This window comes from Hippoglossus stenolepis, chromosome 16 (assembly GCF_022539355.2).
Source record: "Hippoglossus stenolepis isolate QCI-W04-F060 chromosome 16, HSTE1.2, whole genome shotgun sequence".
NCBI classification, from domain to species: Eukaryota; Metazoa; Chordata; class Actinopteri; order Pleuronectiformes; family Pleuronectidae; genus Hippoglossus; species Hippoglossus stenolepis.
Window position 1 is genome coordinate 16,801,656 of NC_061498.1, and position 20,526 is coordinate 16,822,181.

Genomic DNA, 20,526 nt, shown 5'->3' on the forward strand with positions numbered 1-20,526 from the left:
TATCCCGAGGGAATGTTGTGGGGAGGAAAAAGGGGGTTTGAAGACAAGCAACAGAGGGATGAAGTTTCCCTTATCTGGTCATGCTGCTTTGTGCATTTTGTAAAATAATAAAACATAATCGGCCAATTAACAATCACACACCCCTAGGCAGACTCTGGTTGGGTGACTCACCTACACATGCACACACACACACACACACACACACACACACACACACACACACACACACACACACACAATCACCCAAAAAAAGAAGAAAAAAAACAATATGGCCTGATTTATTAACACCACTCTGAGGGAGGTGAAGCGAGTGAATGAAAGTAAAGAATCGAGAGATGATCTCCGGCAAGTGGTGAAATACAAAGAACAAGAGAGTAAGTTTCATGCAGCTGTTGGAGAGAGATAGAGGAGGAGAAAGAAAGACAGAGAGACAGAGAGAGAGAGAGAGAGAGTAGGAGGGAGGGAGGGGGTGAGGGAGGAGAAGGGAGAGAGAGAGGGAAAAAAAAGAAGCCAACTCATCTGACACAAACAGCCAAAGAAAGGGGAAGAGCAGGAGCGGCAGTGTCCAGAACGAGTGGAAAAATCAAAGTTGGAGCGGGTGAAGGGCAAAAGAAGTGGAGTCAGGAGGGAGAGGAGCCTGAGAGTCTGCACACAGATTGGAGAGAAGAGGGAGAAAAGAAAGTTTTAACCGGCACAAACAAAGGAGGAAAAAAAGGGGGTTAAAGCAGAGAGGGCCCCAACATTCAGAGAGAGGTAAGGAACTCCTGCCAGAGCTGAACGACTGCATTTCAGAGAGATCTGATGGAGTGATTGAGCTCCTATTTCTGCTCCGTGTGTTCATCTGTTACTAAATATTTCCCCCGTGCCATATGTGTGTGTTGAGTTATGTGTGACAGATGAAACGGGGACAGGGGGAGGAGTGAGTGAGTGTGCCAGGGTGCGTTCAGAATACTGGGGTGAAAGAGTTTGGTTGGGTGGAAGCTCCAGATGGGCTCTTACAACCCTGGTGAGCTTTAGCTGGTTATTTTAACTGTCAATCTGGAAAGTCTGGACCCACGCAAAGCTACTGGATCACTGGGAGACTTTTGAAAGCTCGTGGGAACAAATTTCCTGTCTGACCCAGCAGGAGATCATAAAACGTCTGAAGGATCCATGGTGGAATCAGATCTGGGCTTGTAGGTGGTGAGTCATAAAGTATTCTCTCTGTTGTACTTATAGGAAAATGGAGTCGGATGCAAAGTTATACACTTTTTACCACTTACTGTCAACTTCTGTTGCTCAATGAGTAAGTTAGGAATATGGAGATCAACTGAGAGGACACAGCAACCGACCACAATCTGTTTGATTTATATCGTTTAAGACGTCAGACTTGACTTGGACCATCCAGACCATTTAGAGCACATTTGAATTGAATATAAAGATATGAAATCCTATTTGAAAGGCCCATGTGGCAAAGTGATTCTTAATGCAAAGAATGATTGTATGAAATCATATTTGAGAAGTGCACCAGCGGATCACAGCAAAGCTTTCACTGCACACACACACACACACACACACACACACACACACACACACACACACACACACACACACACACACACACACACACACACACACACACACACACACACACACACACACACACACAAGTAAAACTCATTAAACGTCAGAGAGCATGCAGTAAAACTTGCAGGAATGCACCACATTAATTGATATTAGCAGATCTCCCCCCAGCCCCCACGCTGCTCTGAAAAGTCAGTCATATACCCGGAGGACAGCCACTCAGCGATGGGACAGGAAGTCCAGGTCAAGGGGTTAAAAGGAAGAGAGAGGGGGGTGATTCATTCTTTTTGTGACCTCCTGCGGATCCCAGGGTTCGGTAATTCTTCGAGGTTTCTCAGAGATACAACAGATGTAAGCTGAGGAAGACCCAGACAGGGAGAGAGACATGGCATTATGCTCTCAGTGGAGCATGTGATGCCCTGTGAACAGCAGGATGTGGAGGAAAATCATTGAATCTAATTGTGCTTCTAAGAGGAGTGTGAGGGGACATGGCTGCCGGGAGGGAGCACAGGGACGAAGGCTCCGTGTTCAGTGTGCGCATGTTTCAAGGGTGTGAAGACGCCAGCAGGCAAAACGCTGCTGTGCGCTTAAATATTAAACTGGTAAAGGTTCTTTTTCAGAAAGGGAACTGAATGAGCGTGAGCATGTAGAGGACATTTATTTTGAGTGAGACAGAACTTCAGCGCTTCAGTGTCCATGTGAGCTTGTGTCTGCTTTGAGAGCATTTGAGGTCTGCAGGTGTTTTGATGCAATAATAAAAGAACAGACAGGGCGGTCAGCATTGGGAATTAAAGTGATATGTGTGTGTTGACCTGTAGCCCCTGTTTATTTTAGGATGGCTCATGTTTCCAAGCTGGAAACGCTGTGAGATGTTGTCATTGCTCCTGAGACACTGCACGGCTCCGGATTCAAATTGACTTCCACCTTTGATGGATTTACAGAGCCTCCTGACACGTGTTACATCTGCTCTATATCACAGTACTGACAAGGCTGCACCGATCTCAGCTGACTTCATGCTTTCGTATAATACGCCCGCAAATAGATAAACATTAGAGCAGTGATTATAAACCACAGACTGTAAATAAAAATGGATGACACGTCTCGGCTTTCTTCTGTAGAGCACAACTGAGGCCAAAATATATTTGAGGTACCATTATGCTCTTTTGAGGTCAATTTTGACATCTGTGCAGTAGTGATCATCGCCTGGCCATTGCATTAAATCACTAATTCAAACAACAGAAAATCACAGAAAACATCTTTAAGAAAAAAATGTATTTGAAATGTACTGTGATTTTGGTGCATGTCTCATCCACGAACACGGAGGAGTCAGGGTTTACGATCTATACTACTCCCAGCCCCTAGGGTGCAATCCAGATGATTTGGCTTCACTTTTCGAGAGCTGTCAGGGCGTCCATCATTATACAGTCTATGTTACACAGCAGAGGTATTTGTACGTGGAAAGACTGATCAACAGCTCACTTATATATAAAGTCAGCTGTAACACCTGAACACAACCGACTGTGAATAAGAGTAAAATAAGACTAAAAGTATCGTTTCAATAACGAGCCAGAAGTATTGAATACATTGTTGAAATAGTTTACTGAACAGAAGAGATGATAATAGATGATTGAAATGTTTAAAACGTACCTGAACATTCGCTGTTCAAGCCTATGTAAGCCCACGTACCATCCACTTTCATACCCATTATTCTATGAGTTAGTCGATGGAGACAGGCCTGTGGGATATGTCTGACATATACTTCTTAATAGACGTGACATCTTCACTAAATCCTATGCAATCACATTTTTACCTCCGCCAAAGGAGGTTATGTTTACTTCAGCATTTATTTGTTTGTTAGTCAGCAAAATTAAACGAAAACACCTCGATGGATTACCATGAAGGTTGGTGAAAGGATGTTCTATGGGTCAGGGAAGAACAACGTTTTTGTATTCGACAATAATTCATGGATCTTGATGAGAAAAATCAGACAGGTTAAGGGGACTGATTTCAAGTGTGTGTATTTGGGTGCAGATCCAAATGTAAATCTGGATCTAGTGATTTTAAATGTGTTTTTGGCTAGGGGACGGTCAGGCCTTGGCGGATATATTCGTTCTACTGAGTGAGATTCTAGTCGGTTGTGGTTGAGTTCTGAATTTGAAGATTGTCCACAATGTTGGAGAGATAATCATGTGAGAATACAGACTGTTATCAGTGTAGTTCTTACACTTTCTAAAGGCCCAAAACCCTCATCACCTACGTGTGGAAGCCGGTAACAGAAAGGTCAGTGTGCAGATTAACAGGCAGAGTGAAACTAATCATTTATTGTTTACTCTCTCAGAAAACAGGATGTCGACGCTGCCATCAGACACCAACCCTGAAGATGCCAACAGTCACAGCTTCTGGATGGTAAGAATAATGTACTCTGCGTGTATGTGTGTGTGTCTGTGTTTGAATTCTTTTGGGACGAGGATTTACACGAGATAGCATTTGCCTCCCTCCCTCTCTCCAGTCTCTGTGACCTTCCAGTCAAAACAGACGTGACAGTTTTGACGTTCAGGCTACGCTTCAGTCTAAACAAGGCTGTGTTTTCATTTTTAAAAGTGAACAGTGAACATTGTACACGGTGAACTGCCTTGCTTGGGGTGAGCTGCGCTCAGGGAAGGTTGTTATCGGCTCATTAGGTATTTGATTGTCTGCTCTTGCTTGACAAAGATGTCTGGTAGGGGGTCACGTCTCTGGGGATCTGGGACGTGTTTTCTCCATTTACAGTGCTCTCGGCAACTTCATTCATCTGCTACCATTGTATGGCTTGGTTTATTTTTATTACTGGTGTCCTCTGCTGGATAAGGGAAAGTATTCAGCTACTGTCCAAAGACATTTTACATTTTTAAAACATTCCACATGTTTGGCAGATGGATTTGTTCAAAATGAATTAGTTGTACCATTTTAGAAAATACTCTTTGTTGATGAGCCTTTAATGGGAAGACTACACGGTGAACAATTCATTTCTTGAGTCCAGCGCTCTTTAAGCTGCTTTCAGACATGCACCAAGGTCTGGATATTTCCCTGAAAGGTTCTGGAGGGGCTGTTTGTGAGAACGCAGATGTCTGAGTCAGTTTCTCGGGAACTATTCCTGCCAGCCCCCCCCCCAACAAAATGTCCAGAAAATATCAGAGGGAGGCAATACAGCAGGAAAATTGGAATGAAACTGGAAGAATACAAACATCTCAGGATGAAAAAGAGGAGCCATAAAGATGTCAGCTTGGAGTTCAGGACTGAAAGCAGCTTCAGTGAGCGTCAGAGGAGCTATGTTGTTACCAGAGCCCGACTAGCTGTTTCTTCATTTGCAGTTTTGTGTGCTAAGCTAACAGGCGGCTTTCCCAAAACGTCGATCTGTCCCTTTAAAATAAATCTCAACCATTAAGTTGCATTACATGAAAAACCAGGACCACAATCACTCAGTGAATGCAATACTTTATTTACAGGATTCTATTAACAAAAAAGATGATGGGGATCTAGTCCATGGCTTTAACATAGATAGAATAAAGAACAAAGATATAAAGAAAAATAAATCAATATCCAATAAATGACGTAGTTACTAAAACAATCCATTTATGTATATCGCTTAATTAATGGCAAGCCCACGTCACACTGTATCATCTCATCGAGAATAATTCACACTTGCAGCAGCAGATAAAAAGATTCAGTTTCCTTTTTCACATGAATCTTATGTGACTTTTTTATTTTATTCCTTGTGACTGTCCTGTTTTAAATGTCCCCATTCAGCAGCATGTGACAGACATCATCCTGTTGGACTCCAACGCTTTGTGAGCCGCCGTGCGCTCCGTTTACGAGGCACAGCCCTGTTCAGCCACCGTGTTTGAAAGCTGAAAACACGTCCAACATTCAAAGTTGCTGACCGTCTAATTTGCCGTGTGCTGCAGCTTTAATATTGGCTTTGTCTCCCGTTGGCCTCGATGGGCCGCCCCACTTTCATCTCTCCCCTCCTGTAATTTTGGCAGCTTCCCGCTGTGCTGCGTGCGTTTCCAGGCCTTTTCCTGACTGTGTCATCCTGCCGCCACAATCAAGGGGTGTCTGTCATTATACTGTAAAGTTAAGCTCCTCTGTTTTGTATTTGCAAAGTCAGACAAGAGGTGAGCAATCACAATGGATTCTGTAGAGTATACAAGTGGGCCATTCATTCTAATAGAAACATACACGTGGCTGTGACGCTTTAGACTCCATCGTCTATTTGTGGCCAATCTGCATCGTCACGCTCCTCCCTCGCCTGTGGACATGTTTTCATTTTATACAGTTATAGATATAAAACAAAATAGGATTGTGTTGTTAATCTGCAGCAGGTATTGTAGCTGTTTGACTGTACAGACTTAGTCTCTGTATTTTATAAACACAAACTCTTCTGTCAGGCGTTCTCTTGATCTGTTGTGGAGTGCTGTGCAGTGCCTCATAAAATGGACATGTTTCGTTAAAAGCTCTCAGGAGGGAAATTCATTTAAAACACATGACTGCTGCCACATGTCTTAAACTATCGCTAAGATACTATTCTTACTTTAGCCACATTAACCTACAAGTGCACGGAGAAGAAACAGCAGTTCTTTTACTGTAACTTCAACTGTCTCACAACAGGATAAGACACATACAACTTCCTTGACTATCTGCTGCCGCAACAACTGAATTTCTGTGGCGTGGGATCAATAAAGTTGATCTTATCTTATCTTTCCTATCTTATCTTATCTTAACATTGTGCATCAGTGACATCATTGGCTGACTAATCCTGAGATGTAAACAGTTTAATGGCACGAGAGACAGAAGAAGCGACCCTCTGCTTGTGGTTCTCGGCACGTTTTGTGTGCACTGACACGCTTTATAGTCAGTAATACTTGTGAAATGGGATTTTTCAGCTGAGGGCCGTGGCCTCATTTCTTTTGACACTGCATTTGGTTGCTTGGACAGATCCTCTACTAGCGGATTTGCATCTGCCTCAGAGATTGGCCGAGTGAGTCTTTGCAGCGTTGCTTCTGGCCACAGACTGGATTCCTCAGCTGTTTCTGTTTAACTCTCAGACGAGTGAGGGGATTCAGAGAAAACCACAACAGAGGCAGAAAGAAATAATGAAAGAAAGGAAAGAGAGGAGGAGAGAGGGAGAAACATGGGGGGGAGCACTGATGAGAAGTACCCCCAGTAGAGTCTGATTAAGGCTAAAGGAAACCAAAGTGTTGTGAATTTGAGTAACCTGGGACATTGTGGGACACCTAAACTCCAGTCTGTTTATTTCCTGTTCTAGCAATATCTAGTCAACAGGACTTTTACAATAGGTTAGCATGGGCATCATGTGACTCAGATCACAATCACATTCTGACAAGATTAATGTTAATGATATGAATGTGTCGTAAATAAGACAATGTTCCTCATTGTTATTTGTTTGTGATGTATTCAAGCAACAACATATGCATTGAGTTGTTTAAAATGTGTTTTAGGTTTAAGTTCTTTAACATCTTTAAGTTGTCCCACTTTATCATCTATGATTGATAATGTGGGACAGCCAGCTTTGGGTAATCTGGGAAAGTCATTTGAGTTCTTTAAATGGGGGAAATATGCATTTAGGGACTGAAGTAAAAAACTAAAAGATGAACTACAGAGATTAATGTCTGCAGTTGTCAGACAGGAGTTAAATACAGTCTCTCCCTGTCTGTTTAAACTGAGAACTAGCACATAATCAGTTTGCTCTCTGGGATGTTTAATTTTAATAGATTTAATAAAATGTGGTACACCTTTAAAATAACGTTTTAAATTAATATTATTTTATTTATGTATGTCAATATGAATTAATGAGATTTATATGAATAATATACATTTTCTTATTCAGCTTTCTGTCCTTTTTTCATAATGCTTTTCTTTTTTTTAAATTGGTAATATTGAGCTTGACATTCATAAAGAAAGGTGATTTAGTTTTTATTTTTTTAAAGCCCAACACAAGTGTCCCAGATTACAAAGTGACCTGTACCAGATTATCAAATTCAGGCAGAATGTTATTTTTTGGCAAAAAAAACACTATTAGCTGTGCCATGTCTCCTATGATATCTCCAGTCTTTCTTCTGTTGTGGTTAGAAAACACCCTAATGATTACAGAAGGGTATTATATGTTGATCTAATGTATAAAACAGATATCGGAATAAGTCACAGATGTCAAAGTCGCAAAAAATGTACCTGAATTCACATTGAGTTCTCTAACTGCTGTCTTTGAAAGCTGTAAATCATTTTAACAATTTGGGGGTTGTTTTTGTACATCATCTATTTTTAACCACCTTAAAATATGTGACACTTATGTGTGTGTGGTGTGGAAAACAATATATGTCCTTACAAGGGTGAAAACAAAGGAACAGAGAAAATTATTCATATGGCATATATGTTTGTCATATACCTTAAACAATGCTTAAAAACATAAAATAGGTGAATGTACAAAACTTGAAAAGTAAGAAAAGAACAAGGGAATTACGCATACGATTATATTCTGTGGCAGAAAACATGCAAATGTGTTTGATAATGGCTGCTAGCAACACCAACTTGTTTCAACATATAAAGCCGTGACTGACTGACTGACCTTTCCAATGCACTTACATTTAATGAAGCACTAATTAAGAGAACAGGATCGAAGAGCTTTCAATTAGAGGTAAAATACGAAGATTCAGGTCGTTGGTAGAACAGTCTGACAAACAGAGAGTCATTGTGGAGAACTGCACATGAGACTGAGCAGTTGTTGCTACTCTGGGGAATGAAACTTTATCTTGCAGAGAATCTGGCAAAGAAAAAAAAAAGTTAAGTAAAAGCATTGTAGCGTCCAAAATCCAAAGGCATCCAGAAACCAGGGGAAAGCTGTGCACTGGGGACTGTGAGATGTATTAAGCTCATATGAAAAGCATGCAGACGGTCATAGCATCGGCGATAATGCATATTTATACTCATAATGGATGCTGGTGCGGTTGTAACAAATAACATTAAGGATGGCGTTTAGCTGTAAGAGTAAACCAGTGTCAGTGAGCCAGCGTGCAACAACACCAGAAACTGGAGCTCCATGGCTGATGTGTTTGACAAGTGAAATGTCAGCCATGAGTAAGTCCTGCCCTATTTTGTAATTTTATGGTGTTTACAATAAGTGCATTGCCTCTGATGATTTAACGCAGCATGACAACATACATCGAGTCCAGATACTTTGGAGCAGCTGTCTAAACGTGTCACCGACAAACCGACGTGAGTCTGACAGAAAGTGAATAAGAGAGTAGGAGTGAGAGCTGAGTAGGAGCTGATGGCGGCTGCCAGGAAAATTGCAGAGAGATTTCCAGATTCCACATCCACAAACAACACACTTGCTTCAGATATGCTATTACACTCAAGGCCGTTGCCTCTGCTGCCCTCTCGTCCTCCTGCATGTGTCTGGCCTCGTTTTATGGCCAGGCCTCGTCCTCGTGTCCGCCGACCACACCCCACGCTGCTGCAGGCATCAGCGTTTACCACAGGGAGCTCAACGCCAGTAGAGTGTCACTTGTGGCACGACCGGGTTGACCTTAAGGCGGCTGCGCCACTGTCACAGCTGTGAAAGGAGATGAGGGCTGGAACTGAGCATAGAATGTGATACAGACCTGCAGTCACTGCATGCGCTGTCCTTATAGTTGTCACAGTATCCTAATAATAGATATTCATATGATATCAAAAACCCATTTGGCATTTGCTGTTTCAGTTCAGTTTTGTGCGCGCTTGTTAACGGGGCACATGGAGCAGGGCATTTGTTAAAGGAATAAGTCAACATTTTGGGGGATACACATCTTCACTACCTCAATGGTAAATATGTAGTTCATAGTCCAACTGCTTTCCACACTATACTGTTAGAAAGGTTTATTAGTAGTATTAGTATTTCCACTGCGTATTCTGCGAGAGGATGTTGGCACAGTGGAGGATTACAAGTACTTGGGCGTCCAGATCGACTGACGGACTGAAGTGGAAAACCCAAACTGTTTACAAGACGGGATGAGCAGACTCTATTTCCTGAGGACGCTGAGATCTTTCAACGTGTGCAGCAAGATGTTGGAAATCTTCTATCAGTCGGTTGTAGCCAGTGTACTGTACTTTGCTGTGGTCTGTCGGGGGAGCAGCATTGGAGCCGGTGACACCAACAGACTTAACAAACTCATTAAGAAGTTCTGGCTCCGTCATTGGCTCTTTTGAAGTGGTGGTGGAGAGGAGGGCTTTGAACCGACTGTAATCAATCATTGACAATCACGAGCTCCCTCTCCACCACCTAGTGGACAGACAGCGGTGCCGCAAGGGCAGATACAGGAAATCTTTCCTGCCCACAGCAATAGGACTGTACAGCTTCACCTCCGTCAAAAGCAGAACCTTCTAAACCATGAGCCCTATAGTTTCTGTCCACACCAGAACTCTCGGATTCTCCTGCAATAACTGTGAATTTATTTAATTGCACATATTATATTCATATTCATTTTTACTGCACATGTTATAGTCATATTTATTTATTTATGTTCAAAAACTACTGCAATTTTGCACGGTTGTCTCTTTTGTCGTCTTTTGTATTTTGCCTTTTGTTCTTTGCTCTATGTGAAATTGCCCTTGACATGCTGCTGTGATACACTCATTTCCCAAATTAGGATCAATAAAGTACATCTATCTATCTGTTAGTTGCAGTCACGTATTTTCAGTGGCACTTGGTACAATGTTTTTCTACATTTCTTTCTCTTTTTGTGGCTCTTTCTAAAGCACACTTTTTATTTTGAAAAGTGCTGCATAAATAAAGTTATGTTCCTGGAATGAGCAGGAGGGCTGAACATAGTATACGTAGTAATAAAAAAGACAAGTGGTGGTTGTACTGTTGTGTTGTGACTATGAACAAATAGGGAGAATTTCAGTTTTGGCAGGACATTATAGAATAACAGAAGAGAGCTTTTCCAGTACATTACTGTAGCATGTTGTTATTGTTCGGACCCATTGTTGTTTACATGGAAGGAGTCTCTGTTTGGTTATAGCAGCTTGTGATTCAATCAGTCTGTGCGCAGGGATACGGCAGAGTAATGTGATTGTTGGTGTGTGAGTATTGGTGCTGTTAGTCCCAGCTGCTTCCAGAGAAAACCTTTTTTTTAAATATATGCTGCACTGGGGATAATAAAGTTATTTGAAACAGAAGACAGAGTCCTGTCTGCTTTAAGAGTTCAATATATGCACCCAATGTCAGCTTGGCTCCAGCTCCCCCTTGACCCTCAAAGGATAAACAGTACAGATAACGGATTCACAGAAACAGCAGTAAAATGAATGATAACCGTATAAGAAGAAGTAGTATCACAAAGAAAAGCTGTGCTGGTTCATGTTCAGTTTCAATTTCTACATTAGTTGTCTAATTTTATTTATGGTCCACATGCTGTTTCCACTCTGCCAGGAATTAACTGTGAGCAGATGTACCATTTTGTATTGGCTGTCTTTGCACTGGTAAAACTAAAAAGAAGTAAAAACTTATTGTATATATAAGGTATTGCCCACTTTCTGCTTTTTCAATACAAAAAACAAATGTTTATTGTGTATTAGATCGAGGGTTCAAAGCACAAAGTCCACTCAGCCTCTGTTTATCTGGTGTGAACAGTAGGTCTTCCTCTCTCTCTGTGTCCTGGCAGCCTGGGAACTATCAGCGCACTGTGAAGCGAACAGAAGATGCGTTCCAGGCCTGTAATGACATCGTGGTGTGTTTCCAAGAGAGAGCTCGGGTGGAGAGACAGTACGCCCAGCAGCTCAGTGAATGGAGCAACAAGTGGAAGCCAGTAGTGGACGCCAGTAAGTACAGTCACTGCCACACCAGCTAATTTCATCTGATAAACATGTAAATGATGAGAGATGATGAGATGATGTTGTGCAACCTATTATTTGATTTGCATCTAAGTTTGAAGCTGCTCATCAGAATTATGAAGAAAACTAAATAAATGTGTTTTCCCGTGGCCCTCCTCCTCCTCCTCCCTCAGGTCCTCTATATGGATCCCTTATGAAGGCCTGGCAGTGTTTCTTGTCCTCCGCTGACCGGCTAGCCTCCCTACACGCCTCCATCTGTCGCTCCCTGGTGTCGGAGGACGGAGACCAGGTCCGGACCTGGCAGAAGGACACCTTCCACAAGAAGTTATTCGGAGGCTTCAAGGAGTCTCAGGACACCGATACAGGATTTGCACGTGCTCAGAAGCCGTGGGCCAAACGACTTAAAAAGGTCAGCCTCTAGTTTTCTACTCGGAAGCATCTCCTTCAAATGATGGTTTCTTGTTTTGCACTGAGGATTAAACCGGATACAATCAAGATGCCTCAAGAGTTTCTCTTGTGCATTCAAAAGCAAAAAGCCACTTGAATCTGTGCTTCACTTTGATTCTAGAGCAGCGAAGGACAAGAGGACATCCGTCAAAGCAGAATTACATATCTGCATCAAAAACATACACAAGCACTTTAGGAAATCAATACTCGAAGCAACTACTAACAGTGACTTTGAAATCACAAACGGCTACTCATCAAGTAATGGCCTCTATTCGAGGTCTATATTGAGACCACAGGGACTTAATTCATCACTATTTAGGAAGGAGTTTATTCCTGATATCAGTAAGATGCTTTTCAAAGGCAGCTGCATCTCAATTTTTCCAAATTCAATTTAGGTTGAAGTGCTTCGGAGTGGAGGGGTATCGGGGGCCGAGCAATCAAGGAAAAACATGAGCACAGGATTAGTTTTCAAGAGATTTTATTTATTTCAACAACAACAACCTAAAAATATAAAAATACGAAGGAATAAAAGGCATTAAAAAAGGTCAACCAAACAGAACTCTACTACTAAAATACTGCTACCCAAGCAGTACGTTAACACAGAGGCAGACATTTAAACTGGCTGATCTAACCATTTGGAAATGATAGGGGGAAACAAAATAGACAACAACTGAAACTTCAGACAAAGAAACCCCATTTCCCCGCATGTTGATGCAGCACTTGGTCTGGTCCATTTACTGGACCTCTATTTAATCAGGCTCCACCCTTAGCCAAACCAGGAAGGAGGACTTCGGGCCTTGTCACACATATGCAAGTATGGAGCAACTATCGCAGGTCCAAGTTAACCACGCGAAGCCACGCGGAAAATTGCCTTAGGGTTCGCTGCAGCAATGCTAGAATGTGTGACGGGGCCCTGATGCAGCAGACAAGGTAACACAAAGACAGAGAAAAATATATTAATACAACTATTAAGGAAAACCAGTGTAAACTAAATGTGCATCTAAATTAGGAGATGTTAGCAAATGTTGCAATAAACAAGATAAAAAACAATAAAAAGACTGGTTGTGTTTATTAACTAATGTGAGTGCAGAGGAAATAACAACCTGTGATGATGTGAGTGTGAAACTCAAATTGAATCCTTGTAACGAGTTTATTTTACCATTGATTTTGATTGTGTGGCTGTGGAAACGGTCGTCACAAGGGTGAAGCTGATGGTGTCATGTAAAGTGCTTCCTTTGCAAACTGCTTGTCCAGAATCGCGCCTATTATAGCCATCACTGTGTACATTTACAAGATGCATGCTTTGGTTGGTCCACAGCTGGATAAAGCCAGGAGGGCGTACCACAAGGTGAGCCGTAAGGAGCAGATAGCCAGAGAGCGGGAGACACACGCTCAGGGGAACCCGGATGTGGCCATCGACAAACAGAAGAAGATCCAGGAGGAGAGAGAGTTGGCTCAGCAGGATGCTGATAAGGTACGAAATGCACTTGTTTTCTCTTTCAGATATCGTTTAGCTTTTTGACTGAAAGCATGGATTGGTTCAAATCTGTTTCACTGGCCTCACTGGAAATTGTCTGATTGGGGAGTAGTGTGATGAAGCTTTGTTATTGTGTGTGGGTGTGGGTGTGTGTGGGCTTGAATATGTATCCTGTGCAAATACTTTTCCTCTGTTGTTGGCGCCAATACAACCCACAGAACAACAACAACACTAACTAGCACACATCTGTAAACCATGCAGGTTTCAACAATACTGTGAAAATTGGCTTCTGAGTGTCGTCAGATGAAAAGTAGTTAAAGTCTTTGTTCTTGAATTAAGTGCAGTGGAAGGAAATTGTAGTTTTTGTGTTGAATATGTAATTCATGTCTGAATGAGGGGAAGAGAACGTGGGACACCACACTGAGAACTACATCAAAATAAGAACAATAAAAACTGTGTGAAAAATGTTTCGTTTTATTTTTGTTCTAGCTATGACATATACTTATATTATTGTGTCCCCCTCTGCTGTCTAATGCTGTTCTACAATGAAGTCTAGTTAAGGATGTCTACAATGCAAAAAAAACCAAATGCTGCATGGCCTCAAAAGATGAGCAGTATAGATAATTTTAGGCTCCAAAAAACAAACCTTATTTTTATAAAGGTAGGGGCTGTATTGCACTGGTGTACCTAATAAAGTGGCCACTGAGTCTAAAGATTTTGAACCTTTGTCATTCTAGTCTCATTTGAACCCTCAGAGTTGGGGTTTGGGATCTACCGGAAACCTTTAATATGTTTGTGAGTATTAATGTCAGCGTATATGAGTAGTGAGTCAAAATATGACTGCGTTCATGTTGTTTACAGGTTCGCGCTCGCTACGAGAAAGTCCTGGAGGAGGTGAACCGCTACGCCCCCCGCTACATGGAGGAGATGGAATCCGTCTTCGACCAGTCGCAGGACGAGGAGCGGAAGAGGATCGTCTTCCTCAAACAGGCCTTCCTCTCCATCAACAAACATCTGGATATCACCACCAATGAGAGGTGAGCCACGGTCACAGTCTGCTGATGAGATGATGATCAATGTGTCTGCTTAAACAGGTAGAACAGATTTTCTTTTTTTTTTTATTTGTGGTATCCTTGGCTGTGTATTTAAGGCTAAGTGGGTTAAAAAAATCAATAAATTCACTTAATTTTGCCTTAATTAAAAGCTGTTCCACTACAGATTAGCACATGAGTGTGTCTCACTGACTCACTTCTACTCTAATAAAGAAAACCAAAGCCAAGACAACAACCTAATTATTTTATATAATCTGCAGGAAACACTGGGGGGGATGTTTGGTGGATGAGAGACATTATATACTCATACTCACATTATATTAATCTGCTTAATTTTTAGGTAACACTCAATATACATTCAAAAAGCTCTGGATGGCAGCAATTGGATAAGCTTTTATTACAGTGTTCAGAGAAACCGTTAGTTAGGATGAAGACCATTAAATCAAGCTTCACATTACATGAACAACATTCCTGCTCATTGTGTTATTATATTATGCCCACTGTGATGCATTGTAACCCTTTTGGTCAGGCTTTTAACTGAATTGTATGTATTTCATTTATTTTTCTGTCTCTACATCTGACACTGTTTTACTCATAAATCCTTTATTTATTCAATTAGTTGCTGATTTACTTAATATTTCACCTACTCTTTTGGCATTTTAGTATTTTTTAGTATTATTTGGAAGTTTCTTACTAGCAAAAGAGCTTTGTTTCAATCTCTTTATAGTTTGTTTTTTTTGCCTCTGTGCTGGTGACAGTTAGTGGCCGGAAGCATTATGTTTATCATATACTTGGATATATGGACTCAAGGATGACCTGATTAGAATTTGGTTGTCAAAGGCCACTGTGCCTCGAGAGAATTGTCTTCAAATTTGGCACAAATGTTCACTCTGACTCATGGTTATAACTGTTTAGATTTTGGATGTCAAAGGTCAGTGGCTTCACAAATCATGGGTTTGGCCTTGTGAACATATCTCAAGTCTGCCTTTAGGGAATTTCTTCATATTTTGACCAGTTGTCACTTGGACTCAAAGATTAACTGGTTAGTTCTCAGGGACCAAAGGTCCCAGTGACCTCATGAGTCTGCACACAAAATGTCCGTAGACTGAAACTGCACTGGTCAGTGGAGGCATACAACTGTACAGGGTGGGGATTCCACTTCTCTCCACTGTTGCAAAGTGTTTGCTCTCTGTGGAAACTGTTGGGTTTTTTTCTGTCATTGTAAGGTCTCCACTTTACTATGTAAGGTGCCTTGAGAGGATGTATGTTTTGCTACACAAATACTTGAATTGCATTAAGAGTGACATTCATTCCTAAATGATGATTAAAATCTCAGTTTGAGTTCTCTTATGCGTTTAGTGTGAGAGCCGTGTACAACGAGCTCCACAACACACTGATGGCCATCGATGAGCAAGAGGACCTTCGCTGGTGGAAAAACACCTACGGGCCTGGCATGCCCACCGACTGGCCTCACTTCCAGGTTCTTATTGTTTGTTTTTCCTTTTTCTTTAACTCAAGTTTATGTGACGCTTCATCCTTAACTGTATGTTTATTCACGTGCAGTTAAACATGAGTCATTTTTTTTTTTATTTCCATGACTTTCAGGAATGGACACCTGCAAAGAAAGCCAAGAAGGGGAAGAAAGATGTAGAAAAGAAAGGAACAATAGAAAAGAGGTGAGACTGTAGAATTAACCCAAAGCAAGTTGTTATGCGGAGGTCAGTGTTGTGATGCAGTGTAGTTGTGTTTTTTTTTGTTGATAAAACGTTTGTCTGATCTTTTTGTCTTTGTCACTTTCATTTCCTCCAGTGTGATGATTGGAGGAGTGAGAGTCAGAGCTCTGTATGATTATGTTGGACAGGAGACGGATGAGCTGTCCTTTAAAGCAGGTAAACACAACTTCATCACTACTGTGTATCCCAAGGACCTGACACAGTATGGAGCAGCACTGTGTACATTGGATGAAATTACTGTCATTTAGAATTCACTTTATTCACATTTAAATTGTGTAATTATTGTCTGTTTCCTAAGCTTGATTAGTTGACTAGTAAGGTTTAACCTGCAACGCTTTATTTTAAATTCATTTGCTGTAAATTTGAGTTTTAAAGAAGTGCCAGCAATTTATTTTCTGGTTTTGTCACTGATCACATTTACATAACCACTATTCTGATTAACACATTAATGTAACATTAATAATAATCAGGTCAATAGTCAGATTATTGGTTTCCATGTAAAGGTAGTCATCGATAATGGAATGAATATCTTTGAGTTTTTGGTTAGTTCTTGACTGCTGCTCTGGTAAAATTCACATTTTGGAGACTGGTACATTTTATTGTAGTCATTTTTGTTGCAACCTTGATTATTATAAGAGGATTAAAAGGTCTGTTTCTCGCTGCAGGTGAGGAGTTTTTGAAGATCGAGGATGAGGACGATCAGGGCTGGTGTCGGGGGATGAAGGACGACGGGGGGGAGGGGCTTTACCCCGCCAACTACGTGGAGGTGGTGGTGTAGCTCTGGCGTGTCGTCTGAGAATGAAAGGTCCTGTTGGGTCACGTGCTTCATGTCACTGTGGTAGTCGCAGCCTGGTTAAAGAACAACACTGAGCAGCTGTTAGCCAAAGATGTGGTCTGTGACGACAGGGTGGTGGATAGTTTAGCATGTCGAGGTTTTTAAAGTGTAATCTCTTGAAGGATTTTGACAAATATTTTAATATATACAGTGTGCATACACCCCTTGTATTGAAGCCATATGATAAGCGATGCTTTAATGTAGAAAAAGATAAATATGCTGGAGTCCAAAGGTACTTTATATATATATAAAATATCTGGTGCTGAAACTGCATTACAGGAGTGCTATTTTCTTTGAGCTGTTACATTTGCTTGCACCTCAACACATTGCTATTAAGGGCTCACAAAGCCTCACGACATATGAAGAACGTGGTGCTAATACTGTGATTTATAATGAATCGGAAGCAGCTGTACGAGTGGAGTCAGTCAGCTGTGACACCTGCGTTTCTGTGTTTTTAAAGGAACAGGCTGAAATGTTGAGGAAGGTGGTTGTCTGTTGTTTCGCCCTAAGTCGAGCCATGTTCAGACATGAACTCTGGAGGATGTCCGCACAATTGGATCTGGACTTTCTTCAGTTTTCCTTTCACATATGAAAGACCCAGCTGGAGATTGTCTATTTCGGGGCGGTGCAGCAGGCAGAGGCAAGATGTAACGTATTAATTCCACTGCGGAGATCACGTGTGTTTGTTTACATCAACACCAGCGTCGGCTCTTTTCACCAAAGGTTTCTTCACATCTTGGTCTCTGTCTTATACGTCCGTGGCACCACTTTTTAATCCTCAGATAGACTATTTGTTTTGCTTTTTTTCCATGTTTGCGTCGGCCTCTCGTTAGAAACGTCATCACGCTCACTTGCGGTGAATCCTCCTGAGGATCCTCTGCTGTGTTCTCACATTGGCTCATTCAGGCATTTTGCAGAATTCTTCCTCAGGGGGGCTGGCTGGAGAAACTCTGGAGAAAGTCCAGATTCTCTTACTTGGACATTTGCATTCTCACGTACAGCCCTCCGGAGACTGTCAGATTATCTGTAGTTCAGGCATGTCTGAAAGCAGCTGTAGATATAAAAGGATGTCCATTTCATCCCAAGTACAGAGAATAACTGCAGCCTTGGGTAACGGCATCACCACATTCCAGGAACTCTCTTTCTTAGTTTATAGTTTGTTATAATCAATATTTTACTCATGTTATATTACTTTAACAATTTGTCAGTGAATACTTTTATGTGGAAGGGGTGAAAGCCCGATCCTTGTTGCAAACCCAAAGAATTATCACCCAACGCTGCAGCTCCTTTCAGCTCTGTGGAGCTTTATTGGATGATTTGGTTTCCTGCCTTGGGGCTATTGTTTTGGTTCACTCCCACTGCTCTCATGACCTCGATTTCATCTGCAGCAAGCAGCCGATTTCATCAAGAAAGCTATAAAAATGCCCCAGTACACTATATTCTCAGGAACAAAAAGCAGTCTGGCACAGTAAGAAACTACCTGGTGAACAAAAAAGGAGCATTTAGCAGCTTGAGAGCCGAGACGTTTCCCCAGAGAGTGCAGAGCAAAAACAGGATTTAAAGAAATAAATAAACTTACAATTATCAGAGATCCAGGAACATAACTCCAAATAGGCTCCATGTCTGTTGGAGGTGTGAACATACGTTGGCCCCTCAGGACAAAAAGCAAAAACAAAAATATAAAGGAAATATGCTTCAAATTAAAACCATAAATAAAGATGAACTATGTGACAGCTCCCAGAAGGGGCAGCCTCTCAATCACACCCTGGTGGCTGGCTGCAGTATAGGTCATTAATCCCGCCTCCATGTTAATGGATGAAGGACGGACCAAAAAGTGGAAGGAAGTGGAGAGACGTTGTCCGGCTTTATATACAGTCTCAGCTTCAACCCCCCTCCCCCCAAAAAAACCCACACATAAATTGGAGCTAAAAAAGGAAAAGATTTTTAGACCAATTGCTCTAAAAATGTTGTTAAAGTAATCTCTGGCCAGGATATTTCCAGAGGAAACTGGTCACTCTTCTTCAGCAGACGCCAAACAATTCTATTTCTGAGCATGTCAGACTGTTCCTTTTTAAGATGCGTTAAGGGGAACAAATAGTTCTCCTGTCTGTGTGTAATATCTAATCATACGTTGCTTTACCAAAAATAAAATTCAGGGTTTGCCTTGCCCTTGTCCTTATAGCCTTCTTCTGTATCCTTGTATGTGCTGTGCCTATCTGTCATGTATATTCCCCAAGAACACTTTCTTTTTGCAAACTGTCTTGTTTTGGAAATAAAATTTTCAACTGTTACACAAGCAGAAGTGTTTTTGAACCTGTGGTAGAAAGAATGAAATTGTGTGCGTTTGTTTGAATGAGACAAAGGGGGAGTTGTTGAATCACCATGCCATCATCGTCTGTCCCGTCCTAGAGTTCTGCCTGTGGATGTTATTACACACACACACACACACACACACACACACACACACACACACACACACACACACACACACACACACACACACACACACACACACACACACACACACACACACACACACAGTCACTTAAGCCTTGTGTCTGTGTCAAGGGAACTATGCCCAGGTCAAATGCTGCTCTTTATCTCAATGATGCCACCACAGAGTCATATGCAGCCTGATATCAGCACATGGCCATCAGCCAAGCACAAGGCCTTATACCAGTGCGTGAGAGCAATGTTAAATCTTGGTATATTCACTTTCTACTCTACGCACCCAGGCCCCTTTTTGTTGTAAATACAAGCTGACAGGGGCATGTAGGAATATGTTTCCACAGCAGCAAGGGAGATAATGATGTCAACCTGGAAGGAATTTCCTCACCTGATGACAGTTTTCTTGCTTGCAGCAGACAGAGACTTATCTGCAATCACAAAGACGTACTCGGCTGACGCTTTGCCCTGTGATGCAGCTATTTCTTACAAAATACAGGAAATCCTTCACAAGATGGAGAACACAGATTGCACAAAGTGATTTAATCTGTTTTTATCAAGCATTTTGATGCAAACAAATCCTATTTCTGTCCAATAGGGAGCTAGGGATTTTACCCTGTGGCTAAATTTGCTTTACTGTGTTCAGTGGTTCGCATGTGAACAGGGAGTGTGTCGTATTTTCCATAGCTTCTCCACTAAAACCTGAATCTGTACAGCAAAGTCATTTTCTGAACAGTTGAATGAAGAACTAAAACTCTGCTTATAGGTTCACACCTTTTGACATTGTCACTGTCCACAATTGTTTTTTTGATACTGATGGTATTGTGTATTGATTATAATGTATTTCTTTATAACCTGTACTATACAATGAAGTGTGAAAAATAAACAGTTATTGTAGAGAATTGGTTTTGTTCTATTCTTACTGCCACACTAATTTATATTGAGTCAAATACATAGTTTTAAACATGGAGAATTCTGCTTTTGTTAAGTTGAGTTTGTTTCCCCAGCTGTAAAAGATGGTTAAATAAACTAGCAACATCCTCGCAAGTCCTTTTTCTTGTGATCGTATCTTCCCAGCAAAAGTCAATATATATTTATTAATTTGACATT

General features: G+C 41.4%; 1 protein-coding gene across 7 annotated transcripts; it reads left to right on the forward strand.

Moving 5' to 3' along the window:
* The first annotated feature begins 504 nt into the window (after positions 1 to 504).
* si:ch211-51c14.1 (protein kinase C and casein kinase substrate in neurons protein 3) lies at positions 505 to 20,318 on the forward strand. 7 transcript variants are annotated; one of them, XM_035179825.2, is made up of 10 exons: positions 505 to 753; positions 3,902 to 3,969; positions 11,228 to 11,415; positions 11,601 to 11,836; positions 13,193 to 13,348; positions 14,213 to 14,388; positions 15,763 to 15,883; positions 16,009 to 16,079; positions 16,213 to 16,292; positions 16,802 to 20,318. In XM_035179825.2, the coding sequence occupies exons 2-10, from the start codon at positions 3,944 to 3,946 to the stop codon at positions 16,912 to 16,914; spliced, it is 1,167 nt and encodes a 388-aa protein (XP_035035716.1). In that variant the 5' UTR covers positions 505 to 753; positions 3,902 to 3,943; the 3' UTR covers positions 16,915 to 20,318. The 7 variants fall into 7 exon arrangements, with proteins under 7 accessions (XP_035035716.1, XP_035035713.1, XP_035035715.1 ...); XM_035179822.2 differs by having other exon boundaries at positions 506 to 753; positions 11,259 to 11,415; XM_035179824.2 differs by lacking the exon at positions 505 to 753 and adding an exon at positions 928 to 1,182.
* The last annotated feature ends 208 nt before the right edge of the window (positions 20,319 to 20,526 follow it).